Here is a 24,859-nt window from a genome sequence, read left to right on the forward strand (position 1 = left end):
CATTGTCGCTCTCGTCACTTTCATCCAGAGGCAAATACCCCACTGAGCTCATGCTGCCCCTTCAACACGCAGCAGTCCAGCCTCCCCTTCAACACGCAGCAGTCCAGCCGCCCCTTCAACACGCAGCAGTCCAGCCGCCCCTTCAACACGCAGCAGTCCAGCCGCCCCTTCAACACGCAGCAGTCCAGCCGCCCCTTCAACACGCAGCAGTCCAGCCGCCCCTTCAACACGCAGCAGTCCAGCCGCCCCTTCAACACGCAGCAGTCCAGCCGCCCCTTCAACACGCAGCAGTCCAGTCCAGCCGCCACTTCAACACGCAGCAGTCCAGCCGCCCCTTCAACACGCAGCAGTCCAGCCGCCCCTTCAACACGCAGCAGTCCAGCCGCCCCTTCAACACGCAGCAGTCCAGCCGCCCCTTCAACACGCAGCAGTCCAGCCGCCCCTTCAACACGCAGCAGTCCAGCCGCCCCTTCAACACGCAGCAGTCCAGCCGCCCCTTCAACACGCAGCAGTCCAGCCGCCCCTTCAACACGCAGCAGTCCAGCCGCCCCTTCAACACGCAGCAGTCCAGCCGCCCCTTCAACACGCAGCAGTCCAGCCGCCCCTTCAACACGCAGCAGTCCAGCCGCCCCTTCAACACGCAGCAGTCCAGCCGCCCCTTCAACACGCAGCAGTCCAGCCGCTCGAAACACGCTGATGATAGTGGATTTTTTGACAATGCTCCACGCTGTCAGGACCCACTGGCAGACTTGACCATAAGATGCTCTTCGCCTGCGGCCCGTTTTAGTGAAGGATTTCTCCCCACTTGTCATCCAAGCCTCCCACTGAACAAGGAGCGCCACCTTAAATGCACGATTTACACTGATGTCGAGTGGCTGCAAATACTTTGGGCCATCTGCTTTTCTTCCCTCTGAAAGCTTTTGTTGTCTTTCTGCACTGAGTCAGTTCCTCACGCTGCTGTTTCCAACGTCTTATCATCGACTCATTAAGGCCAAGCTCCCGTGCAGCAGCTCTATTTCCTTTTCCAACAGCCAGATCGATCGCCTTCAACTTGAAAGCTGCATCATATGCATTTCTCCGTGTCTTTGCCATGATGAGGGTGACAAAATTACTACCGTAATCAGAATGATGGGAAGTTTGAGCGCGCTCGATTTACGTCACATTATGTGACGGTGCTCAGTTTTTTGGCGGCATGAATCTTGTGAAAGCGGGAAAAATCCATAAATTAGCCGCGTCATTGTATAAACCGCGAGGTTCAAAGTGTGGGAATAAAATAGCGGCTTATAGTCCGGAAATTACGGTAAGTAAAATAAATACAAATTGGATACTGTCTAAATGAAGCATTTGGAATTTGATCAGTCTGACATTATTATTACTACATTATAATCTCTCTGGTTAAGTGTTAATAGTTAAATGCTTGTTCAAGTGGACTGTGTGTGTGTGTGTGTGTGTGTACACACACCTGTATGCCCACTGAGAGCGTGCAGCCCCTGTCCTCTCTGACAGTCAGTGGTGTAGATGTTACAGTCTCCGGCTCCGGCGCTGATCAGGATGGATCCTCCACTCTCAGGACCCTCCATGAACGCCAGGTCTCTGATGGTGCCGTCATGCATACTGAACTCCAGGTCTGGCCCTGCACACACACACACCCTCAGTCAAAACGGCAGGCAGTGTAGCCTAGTTGTTAGAGCGTTGGACTTGTTAAACAAAAGTTTGCAAGATGGAATCCCTGAGCTGACAAGGGAAAAATCTGTTGTTCTGCCCCCTGAACGACCCACTGTTCCCCTGAACAAGGCAGTTAACCCACTGTTCCCCTGAACAAGGCAGTTAACCCACTGTTCCCCTGAACGAGGCAGTTAACCCACTGTTCCCCTGAACGAGGCAGTTAACCCACTGTTCCCCTGAACGAGGCAGTTAACCCACTGTTCCCCTGAACGAGGCAGTTAACCCACTGTTCCCCTGAACGAGGCAGTTAACACACTGTTCCCCTGAACGAGGCAGTTAACCCACTGTTCCCCTGAACGAGGCAGTTAACCCACTGTTCCCCTGAACAAGGCAGTTAACCCACTGTTCCCTGAACAAGGCAGTTAACCCACTGTTCCCCTGAACAAGGCAGTTAACCCACTGTTCCCCTGAACAAGGCAGTTAACCCACTGTTCCCCTGAACAAGGCAGTTAACCCACTGTTCCCCTGAACAAGGCAGTTAACCCACTGTTCCCCTGAACAAGGCAGTTAACCCACTGTTCCCCTGAACAAGGCAGTTAACCCACTGTTCCCCTGAACGAGGCAGTTAACCCACTGTTCCCCTGAACAAGGCAGTTAAACCCACTGTTCCCCTGAACAAGGCAGTTAAACCCACTGTTCCTAGGCCGTCATTGAAAATAAGAATTTGTTCACAACTGACTTGCCTGGTTAAATAGAGGTTAATAAAATAAATAAAACGATGACAAATGCAGACACATGAAAAATAACACACACATACCTGTGGCATTGCAGGTTTCTGCGTTGAAGGGCAGCACCTTGACATATTTATCATTGGAGCCTGTGGCCAGCAGTTGTCCACAGTGACTCCAGGCCACACAGTAGATGGAACCCTTGTGATGCTTGTTCCTTCTGAAGCGCACCACCGGCTGCTTGACTGGGCCTGACCCACTAGAGGGAGACAAATCAACAGGAGAAAACATACAACAATTAAACAGCCAATGGGCTTCAGAAAGGCTTCATCTGTTTTGCATAAAACCTGGTTCTTTCCAAACACCGTTGGTCTTTGAGAGAAACAGTAAGTAGCAGGCATTTGTTCCAGCCCAGCACCAAATCTGTGAATCATGCATGTCAACACTAGGCTGGACCAAACACCTGCACACCCTGTAGTTCTCCAGGACCAGGGGTTTGTGGCCACACCCTGTAGTTCTCTAGGACCAGGGGTTTGTGGCCACACCCTGTAGTTCTCTAGGACCAGGGGTTTGTGGCCACACCCTGTAGTTCTCCAGGACCAGGGGTTTGTGGCCACACCCTGTAGTTCTCCAGGACCAGGGGTTTGTGGCCACACCCTGTAGTTCTCCAGGACCAGGGGTTTGTGGCCACACCCTGTAGTTCTCCAGGACCAGGGGTTTGTGGCCACACCCTGTAGTTCTCCAGGACCAGGGGTTTGTGGCCACACCCTGTAGTTCTCCAGGACCAGGGGTTTGTGGCCACACCCTGTAGTTCTCTAGGACCAGGGGTTTGTGGCCACACCCTGTAGTTCTCTAGGACCAGGGGTTTGTGGCCACACCCTGTAGTTCTCTAGGACCAGGGGTTTGTGGCCACACCCTGTAGTTCTCCAGGACCAGGGGTTTGTGGCCACACCCTGGAGGACCAGGGTTTGTGGCCACACCCTGTAGTTCTCCAGGACCAGGGGTTTGTGGCCACACCCTGTAGTTCTCCAGGACCAGGGGTTTGTGGCCACACCCTGTAGTTCTCTAGGACCAGGGGTTTGTGGCCACACCCTGTAGTTCTCCAGGACCAGGGGTTTGTGGCCACACCCTGTAGTTCTCCAGGACCAGGGGTTTGTGGCCACACCCTGTAGTTCTCCAGGACCAGGGGTTTGTGGCCACACCCTGTAGTTCTCTGTAGTTCTCAGGACCAGGGGTTTGTGGCCACACCCTGTAGTTCTCTAGGACCAGGGGTTTGTGGCCACACCCTGTAGTTCTCCAGGACCAGGGGTTTGTGGCCACACCCTGTAGTTCTCCAGGACCAGGGGTTTGTGGCCACACCCTGTAGTTCTCCAGGACCAGGGGTTTGTGGCCACACCCTGTAGTTCTCCAGGACCAGGGGTTTGTGGCCACACCCTGTAGTTCTCTAGGACCAGGGGTTTGTGGCCACACCCTGTAGTTCTCTAGGACCAGGGGTTTGTGGCCACACCCTGTAGTTCTCTAGGACCAGGGGTTTGTGGCCACACCCTGTAGTTCTCTAGGACCAGGGGTTTGTGGCCACACCCTGTAGTTCTCTAGGACCAGGGGTTTGTGGCCACACCCTGTAGTTCTCTAGGACCAGGGGTTTGTGGCCATTTGGGGTAGGAACTTTGTTAGTTTTGGGACCGGTCTGAGTACAGGTAGTTCGTTACCTTGTGTTGAGGGAGTCTGGGTAAGCACAGACGCGCAGGGTTTTGGAGTTGGAGCCCACAGCGTACAGCGCCCCCGTGGGATGAAAGGCCACAGCGCGCAACGCCTGCGTGTCCTCCAGACTGTTCACTGCCACAAACTGGGCCTTGGACTTCTCCATCTGAACACACATTAATCCATTATTAATCAAATGGATTTTTAAAGCCTTTTTATACAATTCAAAATGGATTACATGTATTTTCTCACCCATCTACACACAATCCCATGTTTTTAGGAATTTTAGCAAATTTATTGAACATTCAGAAATGCTCATTTACATAAGTATTCACACCCCTGACTCAATACTTTGTAGGAGCAACGTCCACAGAGATTACAGCTGTGAGTCTTTCAGGGTAAATCTCTAAGAAATCAAATCAAATTTTATTTGTCACATACACATGGTTAGCAGATGTTAATGCGAGTGTAGCGAAATGCTTGTGCTTCTAGTTCCGACAATGCAGTGATAACCAACAAGTAATCTAACTAACAATTCCAAAACTACTGTCTTATACACAGTGTAAGGGGATAAGGAATATGTACATAAGGATATATGAATGAGTGATGGTACAGAGCAGCATACAGTAGATGGTATCGAGTACAGTATATACATATGAGATGAGTATGTAGACAAAGTAAACAAAGTGGCATAGTTAGTGGCTAGTGATACATGTATTACATAAGGATGCAGTAGATGATATAGAGTACAGTATATACATATGAGATGAGTATGTAGACAAAGTAAACAAAGTGGCATAGTTAAAGTGGCTAGTGATACATGTATTACATAAGGATGCAGTCGATGATGTAGAGTACAGTATATACGTATACATATGAGATTAATAATGTAGGGTAAATAACATTATATAAGGTAGCATTGTTTAAAGTGGCTAGTGATATATTTACATCATTTCCCATCAATTCCCATTATTAAAGAGATTTCCACACCTGGATTGTACAGCATTTGCCCATTATTATTTTTAAAATTCTTCAACCTCTGTCAAATTGGTTGTTGATCATTGCTAGACAACAATCTGCAGGTCTTGCCATAGATTTAAGCAGATTTATGTCAAAACTAACTCGGCCACTCAGGAACATTCACTGTCTTCTTAGTAAGCAATACCAGTGTATATTTGGCCTTGTGTTTTAGGTTATTGTCCTGCTGAAAGGTGAATTGATCTCCCAGTGTCTGATGGAAAGCAGTCTGAACCAGGTTTTCCTTTAGGAATTTGCCTATGCTTAACTCCATTCAGTTAATTTTTTCTCCTGAAAAACTCCCCAGTCCTTAACAATTACAAGCATACCGATAACATGATGCAGCCACCACTATGCTTGAAAATATGGGAGAATGGTACTCAGTAATGTGCTGTTTTGGATTTGCCACAAACAAACACAAAAAAAGTTAAATCGCTTCCCACATTTTTTGCAGTATTACTTTAGTGCCTGGTTGCAAACAGGATGCGTATTTTGGGATATTGTATTCTGTACAGACTTCCTTCCTCAGTTTTCTCCTATCACAGCCATTAAACTCTTAACTGATTTAAAGTCACCATTGGCCTCATAGTGAAATTCTTGAGCGTTTTCCTTCCTCTCCATCCAAAGTGTAATTAATAACTTCACCGTGCTCAAAGGGATATTCAATGTTTGGTAAACTATCTACCAATAGGTACCCTTCTTAGCAAGGCATTGGAAAACCTCCCTGGTATTTGTGGTTGAATGTGTCTTTGAAATTCACTGCTGTAACACAAAAGGTAGAAAAAAGTCAGAGTGTGAATATTTTCTGAAGGCACTTTTATAAGTAATTGTCACAAAGTTATTCTCAGTAACCTGGACTATACTCAGTAGGAGTGAGTGGACAAACTCCCTACGATGAAGATACCTAGAGAGGAACCAGGTTCAGAGGGGAGGTCCACTCAGGGTTAGTCTCTCAGTCCACTGGATGCCTACCTTCTGAGAAGTGTTGCGCATCGGGGAGCTGCCCGAATCATCCTGAAGAGTAGGCAGAGTGGCCCTGATCACCGAGGGAATCAAAACACAGAGTTTATGTTATTGTGTACCAGTGGACTTACTTCAAATCCTCCCAAACAAGGGGACAATAGTGTCTGTATATTTTTTTAGAACAGTGGTTCCCAAACATTCCACCCCTAGTGACCACAAGGAAAACCTTGAGGGTCCCGGTGGATCCTAGTATGGTCCTTAACCACAGGAAGCATTTTAGGAAAAAAACAGATTCTAGTCTGGCCCTCTTCGTGACCTCTCACCTCTGAGTGTTCTGGACGGGGGACTCGTTGAAGGAGGGCATGCCCTGAGAACCTGCCATAAGAGGGGTACTGCTGACCCCCCCCGGCTTGTCCCTGAGAGGGCCTGTCTCTTGGGTGTGGGTACTAGAGTTGGGTCCAGGGGTCCCGTTGCACTGCTGGCTCACAGACTGGACCCCCCCCTCTCCCACATTGTCCATTCCCACGTTCATCTCCTCCAGCTTCTGGATGGACCTAAACACACACACACACACACACACACACACACACACACACACACACACACACACACACACACACTGGAGTCAATGAAGCAGCTGAGAAATTATACATAATTCAACACTAACTAATAAATTACTATTTTAGATCCATAACCCCTCCCCCCCAATAAAAAAAAAACAAAAACAAATGGTAATTGGGCAAATGTATTTTTTGAGCGTGTCAAAACCTAATCTACGAATAAAATGATGAGAAGCATAACGGATGTATGGATTAAAGAAATAATGTATGCTTGGAGGGATAAAGGACGATAATGGATAAATGGAAAACTAAAGGAGGGATAAAATACGTAATATATATATATATATTTTTTAAACCTTTATTTAACTAGGCAAGTCAGTTAAGAACAAATTCTTATTTTCAATGACGGCCTGGGAACAGTGGGTTAACTGCCTGTTCAGGGGCAGAACGACAGATTTGTACCTTGTCAGCTCGGGGATTTGAACTTGTGTGTGTGTGTAATTATATATATATATATATATATATATATATATAAAGATAATGTGTGTATACATTTTGTTATGTTTACAGCCTTATTCTAAAATGGATTAATTTGTATTTTTTCCTCATCTAAAACACAATACCCCATAATGACAAAGCAAAAACAGGTTGTCATTTTTGCAACAAAAAAACAACTGAAATATCATATTGACATAAGTATTCAGAACTTTGTTGAAGCCCTTTGGCAGCGATTACAGCCTTGAGTCTTCTTGGGTATGACGCTACAAGCTTGTCACACCTGTATATTGGTAGTTTCTCCCATTGTTCTCTGCAGATGTATAGGTAGGCTACTTCTCTGTATATATCAATGATGACGCTCTTGCTGCGGGTGATTCTCTGATCCACCTCTATGCAGACAACACCATTCTGTATACTTCTGGCCCTTCTTTGGACACTGTGTTAACTAACCTCCAGACGAGCTTCAATGCCATACAACACTCCTTCTGTGGCCTCCAACTGCTCTTAAATGCTAGTAAAAGTAAATGCATGCTCTTGAACCGATTGCTGCCCGCACCCTTCCGCCCAACTAGCATCACTACTCTGGACGGTTCTGACTTAGAATATGTGGACAACTACAAATACCCAGGTGTCTGGTTAGACTGTAAACTCTCCTTCCAGACTCACATCAAACATCTCCAATCAAAAATTAAATCTAGAATAGGCTTCCTATTTCACAACAAAGCATCCTTTACTCATGCTGCCAAACATACCCTTGTAAAACTGACCATCCTACCAATCCTCGGCTTCAGCGATGTCCTTTACAAAATGGCCTCCAACACTCTACTGAGCAAATTGGATGCAGTCTATCACAGTGCCATCCGTTTTGTCACCAAAGCCCCATATACTACCCACCACTGCGACCTGTATGATCTCGTTGGTTGGCCCTTGCTTCATACTCGTCGCCAAACCCACAGGCTACAGGTTACCTACAAGTCTCTGCTAGGTAAAGCCCCGCATTATCTCAGCTCACTGTTCACCATAGCAGCACCCACCCGTAGCACGCGCTCCAGCAGGTATATCTCACTGGTCACCCCCAAAGCCAATTCTTCCTTTGGCCGCCTCTCGTTCCAGTTCTCTGATGCCAATGACTGGAACGAACTGCAAAAATCACTGAAGCTGGAGACTCTTACCTCCCTCACTAGCTTTAAGCACCAGCTGTCAAAGCAGCTCACAGATCACTGCACCTGTACATAGCCCATCTGTAATATAACCCATCCAATCTACCTCATCCCCATACTGTATAAATGTATTTATCTATCTTGCTCCTTTGCACCCCAGTATCTTTTTTCATATTCTGCACATCCTATTCATCTTCTGCATATCCTTATCCTATTCCAGTGTTTAATTTTGCTATATTATTGATTGTATGTTTGTTTATTCCATTCGCCACCATATCTTGGCCAGGTATAATTTTTCTCAAGATACCTGGTTAAATAAAGATGAAATATATTATATATTTTTAAAGATCTCTGTCTGTCAGGTTTATAATCGTTCCTGTTATGCAATTGTTTCTAGTCACCACCAGATGGCAGTATATAGCCACAAGCTCATTTTTTAAATTTTACTATTCAACACAACCTCATGTTTATTCAATAACACATGTTTTGTTTTATTTACTACATGAGTGGTCAGTTAGTAGTGATGATGTTGTGATTTGAGTAGAGATGAGCAGAGTTTTGGTACCTACTGATTAACAAACACTTCTTATTCGTATTACTACACAATTCCAGCCTAATGACTATTGTTTTACTGTTGGCCGTTTGGGAATCTACTACTTAATAGCTACTAAGCAGTGTGGTAACTATGCAATTGTGTTCATGCTAACATTGTTTAATTGATGTCACAATATGTAATACAATTTATTTATATATTTATTTAATCATTTTTAAAGCCACAACATGTTGCTGGGGAATTCAAATTCATAAATGGATCAAAGATCAGGACAGTCAATGAGATCAACATGATAGTTTTAATTTTAGACTGAATGACAACAAAAATATATATATATATTTTTAAAAGTTACAGACCACATCATTTTCGAACTCAAATAATCAAAATATGCTTTCAAAAGAAATAACATGTTCGCTGTGGAAATCGTTCTTCTTGCATGTAAACGTTTTCATCTAACTTATTAGTTCATTCGGGAAGTATTCAGACACCTGGTCTTTTTCCACATTTTGTTACGTTACAGCCTAATTCTAAAATGTATTAAATTGCCCCCCCCCAATCAATCTACACACAATGACAAAACAAAAACAGGATTTTAGACATTTACACTCCCATTCAAAAGTTTGTGGTCACTTAGAAGTGTCCTTGTTTTAGAAAGAAATGCTTTTTTTTGTCGTTTTCCATTAAAATAACTTCAAATTGATCAGAAACACAGTGTAGACATGGTTAATGTTGTAAATGACTGTTGTAGCTGGAAACGGCTGATTTTTAATGGAATATCTACATAGGTGTAGAGAGGCCCATTATCAGGAACCATCACTCCTGTGTTCTAATGGCACGTTGTGTTAGCTAATCCAAGTTTATCATTTTAAAAAGGCTAATTGATTTTTAGAAAACAATTTTTGGTTACTACATGATTACATATGTGTTACTGCATAGTTTTGATGTCTTCACTATTATTCTACAATGGAGAAAAATAGTAAAAATAAAGAAAAACCCTTGAATGAGTAGGTGTGTCCAATCGTTTGACTGGTACTGTATGTCTATTTCGGATATTGCTTGTTCTGAAATATCTTAAATGTATTTATATTTGACTCATTATTAAATATTATTTTAGTCATTTAGCAGACGATCTCATCCAGAGAGACTTACAGGAGCAATTAGGGTGAAGTGCCTTGCTCAAGGGCACATCAGATTTTTCACCTAGTCAGCTCAGGGATTCGAACCAGTGACCTTTCAGTTACTGGCCCAGCGCTCTTTCAGTTACTGGCCCAGCGCTCTTTCAGTTACTGGCCCAGCGCTCTTTCAGTTACTGGCCCAGCTCTCTTTCAGTTACTGGCCCAGCTCTCTTTCAGTTACTGGCCCAGCTCTCTTTCAGTTACTGGCCCAGCGCTCTTAACCACTAATAAGTGGACCATAAGATGTAGAAACTTCTCAGTGAGGTTGTGCTCCATCCAGGTGTGTGTGTGTGTCTCTAACCTGTTGAGGAACTTCTCAGTGAGGTTATGCTCCCTCCTGGTGTGTGTGTGTCTCTCTAACCTGTTGAGGAACTTCTCAGTGAGGTTATGCTCCCTCCAGGTGTGTGTGTGTGTCTCTAACCTGTTGAGGAACTTCTCAGTGAGGTTATGCTCCCTCCAGGTGTGTGTGTGTGTGTGTGTGTGTGTGTGTGTGTGTGTGTGTGTGTGTTGTCTCTAACCTGTTGAGGAACTTCTCAGTGAGGTTGTGCTGGGCATCTGGCCCCTCCAGGTGTGTGTGTGTGTGTGTGTGTTGTCTCTAACCTGTTGAGGAACTTCTCAGTGAGGTTATGCTCCCTCCAGGTGTGTGTGTGTGTGTGTGTGTGTGTTGTCTCTAACCTGTTGAGGAACTTCTCAGTGAGGTTGTGCTGGGCATCTGGCCCCTCCAGGTGTGTGTGTGTGTGTGTTGTCTCTAACCTGTTGAGGAACTTCTCAGTGAGGTTATGCTCCCTCCAGGTGTGTGTGTGTGTTGTCTCTAACCTGTTGAGGAACTTCTCAGTGAGGTTGTGCTGGGCATGTGGCCCCTCCAGGTGTGTGTGTGTGTGTGTTTGTTGTCTCTAACCTGTTGAGGAACTTCTCAGTGAGGTTATGCTGGGCATCTGGCCCCTCCTGTGTGTGAACCCCTCCCTCCAGCAGCATCTGCTGGTACAGCTGTCTCTGCTGCTGCTTCTGCTCCAAGTGCTGCTGAACACGCTTCTTCTGCCTGTAGTACTCCTGGATCTGCTCACCGTCGTGCTGTCGAGGAAGACACACGCATTTAGAACGATAGACGAATATAGTACACCAAGAACGAAACACACCATTATGTCAGGTCATGAGGTTACCTCCAAAACACGTGACAAACTACAGTACAGCCCTCTCTACAAGGCCTCAAAGCTAATCCACATTCAAAGAAAAAATCCCCATCAAACACACAACGGGCCAACTCTTCATCTCTCTAACGTGACTCTATGAAAAACGCACAGAAAAATCCAATCTAAAGCTGCTGGGCTTCAGAGATATATTAAAATGAGCAATGAGTGTGCTAGCAGGCTGGCTGTGTCAAGACCAGCCATCAAAGCAGATTGTACACCGCTGTCCGTGACCCTGTGTCGTCAAATTATGGTTCCCGCAGCAGATGAGGCGGCCGGCAGTAGCTCATAGACTCCCCCGTCAGGTGACAGGGTGTCTGTGGGGTTGACTCCCCCGTGGACTAGGTCGTTGGATTTATGGGTAACTAAAGTCAGTGGGTGAGGAGATGGGGGTTACCATCACAGACAGACAGACAGACAGAGATCAATATGTATTCCCTTTTATAATGTATGGCCTCATGCTTTTTCCCCTGAATGGCCAGATGGGGGTGCAATCTTGTTTGCAGGAAATGACAGAAATGTTAGTGATGCGCTGGCCTCTATGCGCTGGCCTCTATGCGCTGGCCTCTATGCGCTGGCCTCTATGCGCTGGCCTCTATGCGCTGGCCTCTATGCGCTGGCCTCTATGCGCTGGCCTCTATGCGCTGGCCTCTATGCGCTGGCCTCGCTAAACCTCATCACAGGAAATGCCTTGCGTGATACAAGGGGGTAGAATTACCTCTTTTTCGTTTGACGGCCCACCGTCCGCCCCGGGGGCCAGAGGGGTGCGCATGACATTTGGTCCACTGGAGGCCAGAACCAGAACCGGTGGGACAATCCTGTTGACACAGGGACAAAATATCCACATGACTATAGGCTTGGCAGGAACAGGTTTACAGTGTCCTCTCCAAAAATGGCATAAACTGCAAAACAAGCACACTTTCAACCAATCCCAAACCAGCCCCTACACCCTAGGGAGGCCTAGTACCATATTGCATGTAGACCACCATCATCATCATCATCGTTTGGCTACAGAATAGTCGACCGGTACAGGCCGCATATACAACAGAGCATATAGGAAAACACCCATCTATTCATTCCTTTCAGATCGACATTAGGGTTCTACCTAAGTCGATTGCGCAACCAGGGGTGGCAAAACATTTACATTTAAGTCATTTAGCAGACGCTCTTATCCAGAGTGACTTACAAATTGGTGCATTCACCTTATGACATCCAGTAGAATAGTCACTTTACAATAGTGCATCTAAATCTTAAAAGGGGGGTGAGAGGGATTACTTATCCTATCCTAGGTATTCCTTAAAGAGGTGGGGTTTCAGGTGTCTCCGGAAGGTGGTGATTGACTACGCTGTCCTGGCGTCGTGAGGGAGTTTGTTCCACCATTGGAGGGCCAGAGCAGCGAACAGTTTAGACTGGGCTGAGCGGGAACTGTACTTCCTCAGTGGTAGGGAGGCGAGCGGGCCAGAGGTGGATGAACGGTGGAGGTGGATCATTGTTACTCTAACTTCCGCGACGCATATAAGGCCCTGCCCCGCCCCCCTTTCGGAAAAGCTGACCACGACTCCATTTTGTTGATCCCTGCCTGACAGAAACAAGAGGCTCCCACGCTGAGGTCTGTCCAATGCTGGTCCGACCAAGCTGACTCCACACTCCAAGACTGCTTCCATCACGTGGACTGGGACATGTTTCGTATTGCGTCAGATAAAAATATTGACGAATACGCTGATTCGGTGTGTGAGTTCATTAGAACGTGCGTTGAAGATGTCGTTCCCATAGCAACGATAAAAACATTCCCTAACCAGAAACCGTGGATTGATGGCAGCATTCGCGTGAAACTGAAAGCGCGAACCACTGCTTTTAATCAGGGCAAGGTGTCTGGTAACATGACCGAATATAAACAATGCAGCTATTCCCTCCGCAAGGCTATTATTCAAGCTAAGCGTCAGTACAGAGACAAAGTAGAATCTCAATTCAACGGCTCAGACACAAGAGGCATGTGGCAGGGTCTACAGTCAATCACGGACTACAAGAAGAAACCCAGCCCAGTCACGGACTAGGATGTCTCGCTCCCATTCAGACTAAATAACTTTTTTGCCCGCTTTGAGGACAATACAGTGCCACTGACACGGCCTGCAACGAAAACATGCGGTCTCTCCTTCACTGCAGCCGAAGTGAGTAAGACATTTAAACGTGTTAACCCTCGCAAGGCTGCAGGCCCAGACGGCATCCCCAGCCGCGCCCTCAGAGCATGCGCAGACCAGCTGGCCGGTGTGTTTACGGACATATTCAATCAATACCTATACCAGTCTGCTGTTCCCACATGCTTCAAGAGGGCCACCATTGTTCCTGTTCCCAAGAAAGCTAAGGTAACTGAGCTAAACGACTACCGCCCCGTAGCACTCACTTCCGTCATCATGAAGTGCTTTGAGAGACTAGTCAAGGACCATATCACCTCCACACTACCTGACACCCTAGACCCACTCCAATTTGCTTACCGCCCAAATAGGTCCACAGACGACGCAATCTCAACCACACTGCACACTGCCCTAACCCACCTGGACAAGAGGAATACCTATGTGAGAATGCTGTTCATCGACTACAGCTCGGCATTCAACACCATAGTACCCTCCAAGCTCGTCATCAAGCTCGAGACCCTGGGTCTCGACCCCGCCCTGTGCAACTGGGTACTGGACTTCCTGACGGGCCGCCCCCAGGTGGTGAGGGTAGGCAACAACATCTCCTCCCCGCTGATCCTCAACACGGGGGCCCCACAAGGGTGCGTTCTGAGCCCTCTCCCGTACTCCCTGTTCACCCACGCACGCCTCCAACTCAATCATCAAGTTTGCGGACGACACAACAGTGGTAGGCTTGATTACCAACAACGACGAGACGGCCTACAGAGAGGAGGTGAGGGCCCTCGGAGTGTGGTGTCAGGAAAATAACCTCACACTCAATGTCAACAAAACTAAGGAGATGATTGTGGACTTCAGGAAACAGCAGAGGGAATACCCCCCTATCCACATCGATGGAACAGTAGTGGAGAGGGTAGCAAGTTTTAAGTTCCTCTGCATACACATCACAGACAAACTGAATTGGTCCACTCACACTGACAGCGTCGTGAAGAAGGCGCAGCAGCGCCTCTTCAACCTCAGGAGGCTGAAGAAATTTGGCTTGTCACCAAAAGCACTCACAAACTTCTACAGATGCACAATCGAGAGCATCCTGGCGGGCTGTATCACCGCCTGGTACGGCAACTGCTCCGCCCTCAACCGTAAGGCTCTCCAGAGGGTAGTGAGGTCTGCACAACGCATCACCGGGGGCAAACTACCTGCCCTCCAGGACACCTACACCACCCGATGTTACAGGAAGGCCATAAAGATCATCAAGGACATCAACCACCCGAGCCACTGCCTATTCACCCCGCTATCATCCAGAAGGCGAGGTCAGTACAGGTGCATCAAAGCTGGGACCGAGAGACTGAAAAACAGCTTCTATCTCAAGGCCATCAGACTGTTAAACAGCCACCACTAACATTGAGTGGCTGCTGCCAACACACTGTCATTGACACTGACCCAACTCCAGCCACTTTAATAATGGGAATTGATGGGAAATGATGTAAATATATCACTAGCCACTTTAAACAATGCTACCTTATATAATGTTACTTACCCTACATTATTCATCTCATATGCATACGTATATACTGTACTCTATATCATCGACTGCATCCTTATGTAATACATGTATCACTAGCCACTTTAACTATGCCACTTTGTTTACTTTGTCTACATACTCATACTCGCGACACGATGCCAGACGCACGCGACACGATGCCAGACGCACGCGACACGATGCCAGACGCACGCGACACGATGCCAGACGCACGCGACACGATGCCAGACGCACGCGACACGAAGCCAGACGCACGCGACACGAAGCCAGACGCACGCGACACGAAGCCAGATGCAGCGACACGAAGCCAGACGCACGCGACCAGCGATGCCAGACCAGACGCGACCGCGATGCCAGACGCCGCGCGACACGATGCCAGACGCACGCGACACGATGCCAGACGCACGCGACCAGGCGATGCCAGACCAGACGCACGCGACACCAGACGCACGCGACCCAGACGCACGCGACACGACCTGCCAGCACGCGACACGAAGCCAGACGCACGCGACACGATGCCAGACGCACGCGACACGATGCCAGACGCACGCGACACGATGCCAGACGCACGCGACACGATGCCAGACGCACGTCACACGGTGCCAAACGAACTCCCTAGAGGACTGATCAAGCTTGTAAACACATGGCTCAGCTTACATCACAACAATATAGAAAGTCCTTAATGCTGATACAGCCTCTATTAATTCCTACAACTGCAAAAACAAAATTCACTACTATGTGGTCAGTCTTTAATCATAATGGAATCGATATTTAAAAACTAGCTATCTTACCAGATATAAATGACAAACAGAAATAGTCACATTTTCCAATAGGTGTCAGGTTACTGAATGTGGCCACTAGTATGTTTCCATCCCTATACCCAGCAGCCCCGACGGGCTCTTTGTAAGAGCAGAGTGGTGGATCTCTCAGGACAGTGCAGCAAAGCTATAATGTATGATAAAGCATTGTTAACAGTATTATTAGTAATCGTGTTAAGGCTAAATATAATACAGTGCCATATTTTTTTTACCTTTATTTAACTAGGCAAGTCAGTTAAAGAACAAATTCTTATTTTCAATGACGGCCTAGGAACAGTGGGTTAACTGCCTGTTCAGGGGCAGAACGACAGATTTGTACCTTGTCAGCTCGGGGGTTTGAACTTGCAACCTTACTAGTCCAACGCTCTAACCACTAGGCTACCCTGCCGCCCCAGAGATCCACTATTTGGTTCAATGGCTAAAGGTCTGTATTCCCTTTTGGGCAGTTAATCACCACCTGCTCCCGAACAGCGCTAGATATAAAGTACTGCATCGCAGTGATAGAAGCGTCACTACAGACCCTGGTTCGATCCAGGGCTGTATCACTATCGGGCCGTGATCGGGAGTCCCATAGGGCGGCGCACAATTGGCCCAGCGTCGTCCGGGTTAAGGGAGGGTTTGGCCCAGCGTCGTCCGGGTTAAGGGAGGGTTTGGCCCAGCGTCGTCCGGGTTAAGGGAGGGTTTGGCCCAGCGTCGTCCGGGTTAAGGGAGGGTTTGGCCCAGCGTCGTCTGGGTTAAGGGAGGGGTTTGGGTTAAGGGAGGGTTTGGCCCAGCGTCGTCCGGGTTAAGGGAGGGTTTGGCCCAGCGTCGTCCAGGTTAGCGTCGTCCGGGTTAGGGAGGGTTTGGCCCAGCGTCGTCCAGGTTAAGGGAGGGTTTGACCCAGCGTCCCGGGTTAAGGGAGGGTTTGGCCGTCACTGTATTTAAGAATTTTGTTCTCAACTCTCTTGCCTCGTTAAATAAAATGTAACAAATATATATACTTTAAAAAGATTAAACAGCACACACACAGCGATGCTTAATGTCTCCACGTGGATCTAGAACTGAATAAACATGTGTTCCACGTAAACATGTGTTCAGGGATCTACAACGGAATAAACATGTGTTCCATGGGATCTACAACAGAATAAACATGTGTTCCATGTGGATCTACAACGGTTGTGTTCCACGTGGGGAATAAACTGAGGAAAGGTTCAGGGCTGAGGAAAGGTTCAGGGCTGAGGAAAGGTTCAGGGCTGAGGAAAGGTTCAGGGCTGAGGAAAGGTTCAGGGCTGAGGAAAGGTTCAGGGGTGAGGAAAGGTTCAGGGGTGAGGAAAGGTTCAGGGCTGAGGAAAGGTTCAGGGCTGAGGAAAGGTTCAGGGCTGAGGAAAGGTTCAGGGCTGAGGAAAGGTTCAGGGGGAGGAAAGGTTCAGGGGGGGGGGGGTTGGACCTGAATGGAATTGGGGTTCATCGTGAATCCTGGTAAGGAGTGTATCTGTTGATGGAATTTATATGAATGACTAGAATATTCCACCCTGAAGCCATATAATAATATGAAATAGATTAGAATTATGTATAACCATAGTCTGTACAATATGTCTATAATTGCATCTTAAAAACAGACTGTCTGAGCAAGATTCGGTGCCGACCTTGGCTGGGGCCACTGAGAGGACTTCCCAGGGTCTCCATCGCCCTATCTTGAGGGAGGATGGGAAGTAAGTCTCACGGATTCCCCCAATCTCTGTCGGCTGGGTAGCATGACATTGTGTGCGTATGTTAGTGTGAATGTGTGTGTATGTTAGTGTGAATGTGTGTGTATGTTAGTGTGAATGTGTGTGTATGTTAGTGTGAATGTGTGTGTATGTTAGTGTGAATGTGTGTGTATGTTAGTGTGAATGTGTGTGTATGTTAGTGTGAATGTGTGTGTATGTTAGTGTGAATGTGTGTGTATGTTAGTGTGAATGTGTGTGTATGTTAGTGTGAATGTGTGTGTATGTTAGTGTGAATGTGTGTGTATGTTAGTGTGAATGTGTGTGTATGTTAGTGTGAATGTGTGTATGTTAGTGTGAATGTGTGTGTATGTTAGTGTGAATGTGTTAGTGTGAATGTATGTTAGTGTGAATGTGTGTGTGTGTGTGTGAATGTGTGTATGTTAGTGTGAATGTGTGTGTGTGTGTGTGTGACGTATGTTAGTGTGACTGTGTGCGCGTGTGCGTATCTTAGTGTGAATGTGTGTATGTTAGTGTGAATGTGTGTGTGTGTGTGTGTGTGTGTGAATGTGTGTGTGTGTGTGACTGTGTTGTGAGTGTGCGTGTGCATATGTTAGTGTGAATGTGCGTATGTTAGTGTGAATGTGTGTGTATGTTAGTGTGAATGTGTGTGTGTGTGTGTGTGTGTGTGTATGTTAGTGTGAATGTGCTTATGTTAGTGTGACTGTGTGTGCGTATGTTAGTGTGACTGTGTGTGCGTATGTTAGTGTGACTGTGTGTGCGTATGTTAGTGTGACTGTGTGTGCGTATGTTAGTGTGACTGTGTGTGCGTATGTTAGTGTGACTGTGTGTGCGTATGTTAGTGTGACTGTGTGCGCGTATGTTAGTGTGACTGTGTGCGCGTATGTTAGTGTGACTGTGTGCGCGTATGTTAGTGTGACTGTGTGCGCGTATGTTAGTGTGACTGTGTGCGCGTATGTTAGTGTGACTGTGTGCGCGTATGTTATTGTGACTGTGTGCGCGTATGTTAGTGTGACTGTGTGCGCGCATGTTAGTGTGACTGTGTGCGCGCATGTTAGTGTGACTGTGTGCGCGCATGTTAGTGTGACTGTGTGCGCGTATGTTAGTGTGACTGTGTGCGCGTATGTTAGTGTGACTGTGTGCGCGTATGTTAGTGTGACTGTGTGCGCGTATGTTAGTGTGACTGTGTGCGCGTATGTTAGTGTGACTGTGTGCGCGTATGTTAGTGTGAATGTGTGTGCGTATGTTAGTGTGAATGTGTGTGCGTATGTTAGTGTGAATGTGTGTGTGTATGTGTGTGCGCGTGTTAGTGTGATGTGAATGTTAGTGTGAATGTGTGTGCGTATGTTAGTGTGAATGTGTGTGCGTATGTTAGTGTGAATGTGTGTGCGTATGTTAGTGTGAATGTGTGTGTATGTTAGTGTATGTTAGTGTGAATGTGTGTGCGTATGTTAGTGTGAATGTGTGTGCGTATGTTAGTGTGAATGTGTGTGCGTATGTTAGTGTGAATGTGTGTGCGTATGTTAGTGTGAATGTGTGTGCGTATGTTAGTGTAAATGTGTGTGCGTATGTTAGTGTGAATGTGTGTATGTTAGTGTGAATGTGAGAAGCAAGTATAAAATGAATGGTTGTGTACAGCAGACTCTAGTGTCTCATCTCTCGTGAATAAACCGTTTTGACTATGTTAGCTGGGCCTCTGTCTGTTTCATTCAAACAGTATCTTACACATTCTCGGTCGCAGACTGAGTAGTATAATTGAATTGGGTTATGAACCTTGAGAAGATAATTCTCCTAACAGTATGTTGTTTACAGTAAGCCTATTGTCATGCCGTACCTACCCATTTCAATAACCCTTAAATTAACCCTGAAGGGCCCAGAACCTACCCATTTCAATAACCCTTAAATTAACCCTGAAGGGCCTAGTACCTACCCATTTCAATAACCCCTAAATGAACCCTGAAGGGCCCAGTACCTACCCATTTCAATAACCCTTAAATGAACCCTGAAGGGCCCAGTACCTACCCATTTCAATAACCCTTAAATTAACCCTGAAGGGCCTAGTACCTACCCATTTCAATAACCCTTAAATTAACCCTGAAGGGCCCAGTACCTACCCATTTCAATAAACCTTAAATTAACCCTGAAGAGCCCAGTACCTACCCATTTCAATAAACCTTAAATTAACCCTGAAGAGCCCAGTACCTACCCATTTCAATAAACCTTAAATTAACCCTGAAGAGCCCAGTACCTACCCATTTCAATAAACCTTAAATTAACCCTGAAGGGCCCAGTACCTACCCATTTCAATAACCCTTAAATGAACCCTGAAGGGCCGTGCATGTACCTACCCATTTCAGTACCTACCCATTTCAATAACCCTTAAATGAACCCTGAAGGGCCCAGTACCTACCCATTTCAATAAACCTTAAATGAACCCTGAAGGGCCCAGTACCTACCCATTTCAATAACCCTTAAATGAACCCTGAAGGGCCCAGTACCTACCCATTTCAATAACCCTTAAATTAACCCTGAAGGGCCCAGTACCTACCCATTTCAATAACCCCTAAATGAACCCTGAAGGGCCCAGTACCTACCCATTTCAATAACCCTTAAATTAACCCTGAAGGGCCCAGTACCTACCCATTTCAATAACCCTTAAATGAACCCTGAAGGGCCCAGTACCTACCCATTTCAATAACCCTTAAATGAACCCTGAAGGGCCCAGTACCTACCCATTTCAATAACCCTTAAATGAACCCTGAAGGGCCCAGTACCTACCCATTTCAATAACCCTTAAATGAACCCTGAAGGGCCCAGTACCTACCCATTTCAATAAACCTTAAATGAACCCTGAAGGGCCAGTGCTGTACCTTTCTGGTGAGTTGTCGTCCAGCTGGTGCACGTTATTCTCCACCATGCTTTGGCTGAGCGCCGGTCTCACGCTGCCCTCCGTGCCCCTCTTGTTCTGGGCCTGGGCCGCCAGGCCATGGGACAGCCCGTCCAGCACCGGGTTCAGGGACCGAGACATGTAGGTGTCTGCCGACTGGGGCCTCTGCAGGGGTGAGGAGGGACAGGGGGAAAGCCGGCTGATGAGGGGGGTGAGCAGGTCGGCGTGGCCGGCCTTGGTGGGCTTGACCAGGCGATCCACGTGGATGGCCAGGGTCTTCTGCTGAAAGGCGCAGGAGAAGGCGCCTGGCGACAGGTTCTGGAGCCACGAAAGCAGGGAGAGGTCGAGTTCGTCGCAGCCATTGCCACACAGCATGTCCACGCCCAAGAGCACCTCGTCCTCCGTGATCTCTTCCCCCGTGGCTTTGCTCTGGAAGAGAACAGTACAGATACGTTTAATAATGGCTCTTTTTGTCTCCTTTCCCTCCATCTGAACTGGTATTACCCAGGAGACAACTCCTGCTAGTCATATTTCTATATTAACCTGTCACCTAATCCTGGCAAGTGTTTTCTTATTTTCAATGATAGGAACAGTGGGTTAACATAATATTTTCCGGTTATATATATCAGCATAATATATATCAATTATACGTGGTGGAGGCCTCATCCTTGGGACATTTTGGAGAACAATGTTGTGTTTCAAAAGGGACATTTTCAACCCTTTTCTCAAAGCACTTGACATTCTGAAACAAGGTTAGAAAACTGGCCTCATTCACCTCCAGCCAACACATTGGCCATCCATATTTACTGAGCCTGGATTCCTCTCTAGGTGACTACCTTCGAGGGAGTTTTGACTGGCCACTGTGCTTCTGCTTCTCTTTAGGTCGTTGGGGTCCTGGTTAACGTAAAGCACTGCGACAACTGCTGATGTAAAACAAGAAGGGCTTTATAAATACATTTGATTGACCAACACTGACCTGACAGAACTCCACACAGCACTCGTACAAAACTCCTTTGATGAGCAGCTGGAAGAGGCGGTTGCCGCTGGCCCTGAACCCAGCCTCGCTCAGCTTCCTGTCGGCAGGGATGAACTCGGCCACCATGGCGCAGGCCTCCTCGAAGCAGTGCACCCGGGCCGTGCTGGGGTTCCAGTCCTTGAACTCAGCATGTTGGGTGAGGCAGGGCAGCGTGAGGAGCAGGCATAGTTTACTGTAGTCCTCTTTAGAGGGACAGAACCCCTCCAGGCTGTGGAGACATCTGACCGCCTCTTGCATGGACAGCTCCAGCTGTCGGGCAGCATAAGGAAAGGGGATGGAGATTAATTCAATGACGTTCACTGAGTAAAGTCGTACTAAATAGATATAGTATAACCCACTAATTCCAAGACAATTTAAGATCACTGAAATGTAATTCATCAATTAGGAAGTGCTTATTATTTTTTCATTGAACATGAAATTTACTTCCGAATTACACTGGAAAAGTCCGGGTTTCCTTCCTTGGTGATGTTTTTAGCTTGCTACACCCGAAGCATAAAAACAGAGACCGAAATCATAAGCCATCTTATCAGTTGATCACTTCAGAGACTTGTAGAAACACTTGAAATGGATCTTGCTCAACTGACGGTTGGCTTTTGCTGCCAGTATCTCAGCATGTCTATTTGAATACGGTCGTACACGCAACGCTTGCGGTATAGACTGGCTTGTCCCACTCACGCTCTGAGGGTCGTCAGCAGCTGACATGGCGTTATTTACACACAGGGCCTCCAGAAATGTCTGTTTCAGGACGATGTAGCGGAACCTAGACAAGCCAGGCAAGATCACAAGGCACATTTAGAACATTCAGTAAAAAAATATATTTAAAAAAGTGCCAAAATTGAACATTTGTATTTCTTCAGATGTAATTAAACAAAATGGGTTGACTGTACAAAGATAACATCTAATTTCACCTCTCGGTCTCGACACCTCACTCTTGATTGGCTAATCAAATCTCTGAAGAGTTGACCTGTGACCTGTGTGTCTGACAAAGCTGAACGATAAATTATGCCTATGCTGTGATAACTAACTCTGACTTGTGTGTGGTTTGCTCTCATGATTTGGTAAGAAGAGGAAATTTCCACGACAAGAGTTGACCTGTGACCTGTGTGTCTGGCAAAAGTTAAGATTCACATTTGGGTGGAAGACATTGGGTCAAATAAGCATAAAAAAAGGTTCTCTCACCTCTTTTTGTCAAACTTTTCCATGCCTTCTAAAGGCTGAATGAATTGTAGGACCTCTTCCCATTGGCCATCTAGAATCAGCTGCCTGTGACACAACATGGGAATAGCTATCAGGGCATAGAGTTAACCTGGGTCGTGTCCATTAAACAAAAACAAGATTAAGATTTTTTTTAGTTCAGATCATTTCACTCCGTTTCGGGTCATTTTCTTCCATGTAGTGAACAAGACCCTGTTTGACCTTCATCCATTCACCTTGTACCTTCTGGTAGCAGAGTGGTGACTAGTAATATAATCTGAGTTGTTCGTTACAGAGGTTTTATGAAAAACTGTACAGTTCCCCTTGAATTCTGTTAGTATTTTTGTGTAGTATTGCAACAGAGCATCGTAATTTGTTAGTATTTTGTTGTGTAGTATTGCAACAGAGCATCCTAATTGGTTAGTATTTGTGTGTAGTATTGCAACAGAGCATCCTAATTTGTTAGTATTTGTGTGTACTACTACAACAGAGCATCCTAATTGGATAGTATTTGTGTGTACTACTACAACAGAGCATCCTAATTTGTTAGTACTTGTGTGTACTACTGCAAAAGAGCATCCTAATTGGTTGGTATTTGTGTGTACTACTGCAACAGAGCATCCTAATTGGATAGTATTTGTGAGTACTACTGCAACAGAGCATCCTAATTGGATAGTATTTGTGTGTACTACTGCAACAGAGCATCCTAATTGGATAGTATTTGTGTGTACTACTGCAACAGAGCATCCTAATTGGATAGTATTTGTGTGTACTACTGCAACAGAGCATCCTAATTGGATAGTATTTGTGTGTACTACTGCAACAGAGCATCCTAATTTGTTAGTACTTGTGTGTACTACTGCAAAAGAGCATCCTAATTGGTTGGTATTTGTGAGTACTACTGCAACAGAGCATCCTAATTGGATAGTATTTGTGAGTACTACTGCAACAGAGCATCCTAATTGGATAGTATTTGTGAGTACTACTGCAACAGAGCATCCTAATTGGATAGTATTTGTGTGTACTACTGCAACAGAGCATCCTAATTGGATAGTATTTGTGTGTACTACTTGGTTAGTATTTGTGTGTACTACTGCAACAGAGCATCCTAATTGGTTAGTATTTGTGTGTACTACTGCAACAGAGCATCCTAATTGGATAGTATTTGTGAGTACTACTGCAACAGAGCATCCTAATTGGATAGTATTTGTGAGTACTACTGCAACAGAGCATCCTAATTGGATAGTATTTGTAGCAACAGAGCATCCTTTGGATAGTATTTGTGTACTACTGCAACAGAGCATCCTAATTGGATAGTATTTGTGTGCAACAGAGCATACTACTGCAACAGAGCATCCTAATTGGATAGTATTTGTGTGTACTACTGCAACAGAGCATCCTAATTGGATAGTATTTGTGTGTACTACTGCAACAGAGCATCCTAATTGGATAGTATTTGTGTGTACTACTGCAACAGAGCATCCTAATTGGATAGTATTTGTGTGTACTACTGCAACAGAGCATCCTAATTGGATAGTATTTGTGTGTACTACTGCAACAGAGCATCCTGATTGGTTAGTATGTGTGTACTACTGCAACAGAGCATCCTAATTGGTTAGTATGTGTGTACTACTGCAATAGAGCATCCTAATTGGATAGTATTTGTGTGTACTAGTGCAACAGAGCATCCTAATTGGATAGTATTTGTGTGTACTACTGCAACAGAGCATCCTGATTGGTTAGTATGTGTGTACTACTACAACAGAGCATCCTAATTGGTTAGTATGTGTGTACTACTGCAATAGAGCATCCTAATTGGATAGTATTTGTGTGTACTACTGCAACAGAGCATCCTGATTGGTTAGTATTTGTGTGTACTACTGCAACAGAGCATCCTAATTGGATAGTATTTGTGTGTACTACTGCAACAGAGCATCCTGATTGGTTAGTATGTGTGTACTACTGCAACAGAGCATCCTAATTGGTTAGTATGTGTGTACTACTGCAACAGAGCATCCTAATTGGTTAGTATGTGTGTACTACTGCAATAGAGCATCCTAATTGGTTAGTATGTGTGTACTACTGCAACAGAGCATCCTAATTGGTTAGTATGTGTGTACTACTGCAATAGAGCATCCTAATTGGATAAGCCTGATGGAAAACAAAGAAGGGTAAACAACGACTTTGAAAATCGTATTATAGTGAAACGTCTATGTAATCAGCCACTTACTGACGCTAAATTGAATAATGTCCCGAGGGGGATCTTTAGATTAAGTCTCTCTGGTGAAGGTCACGGAGTACTGTACAAGGTGCAGTGCAGCATGAAATAAGATTTGTGTAAA

At 46.0% G+C, this 24,859-nt stretch overlaps 1 protein-coding gene across 2 annotated transcripts in view; it reads right to left on the minus strand.

Moving 5' to 3' along the window:
• The window catches only part of LOC118400697 (WD repeat-containing protein 47-like), a 39,255-nt gene that overhangs the window by 7,197 nt on the left and 7,199 nt on the right, over positions 1–24,859 (minus strand). For both annotated transcript variants that reach the window (XM_052475431.1, XM_052475430.1), the window contains 11 exons: positions 22,503–22,586; positions 21,999–22,083; positions 21,264–21,572; positions 20,271–20,716; positions 11,926–12,025; positions 10,919–11,091; positions 6,398–6,628; positions 6,084–6,147; positions 4,103–4,260; positions 2,483–2,652; positions 1,463–1,633 (listed from right to left, as the gene is read on the minus strand). In XM_052475431.1, coding sequence (XP_052331391.1) covers positions 1,463–1,633; positions 2,483–2,652; positions 4,103–4,260; positions 6,084–6,147; positions 6,398–6,628; positions 10,919–11,091; positions 11,926–12,025; positions 20,271–20,716; positions 21,264–21,572; positions 21,999–22,083; positions 22,503–22,586 — 1,991 coding nt within the window. The remainder of the gene's footprint in view (positions 1–1,462; positions 1,634–2,482; positions 2,653–4,102; positions 4,261–6,083; positions 6,148–6,397; positions 6,629–10,918; positions 11,092–11,925; positions 12,026–20,270; positions 20,717–21,263; positions 21,573–21,998; positions 22,084–22,502; positions 22,587–24,859) is intronic.

This window comes from Oncorhynchus keta, chromosome 22 (assembly GCF_023373465.1).
Source record: "Oncorhynchus keta strain PuntledgeMale-10-30-2019 chromosome 22, Oket_V2, whole genome shotgun sequence".
NCBI classification, from domain to species: Eukaryota; Metazoa; Chordata; class Actinopteri; order Salmoniformes; family Salmonidae; genus Oncorhynchus; species Oncorhynchus keta.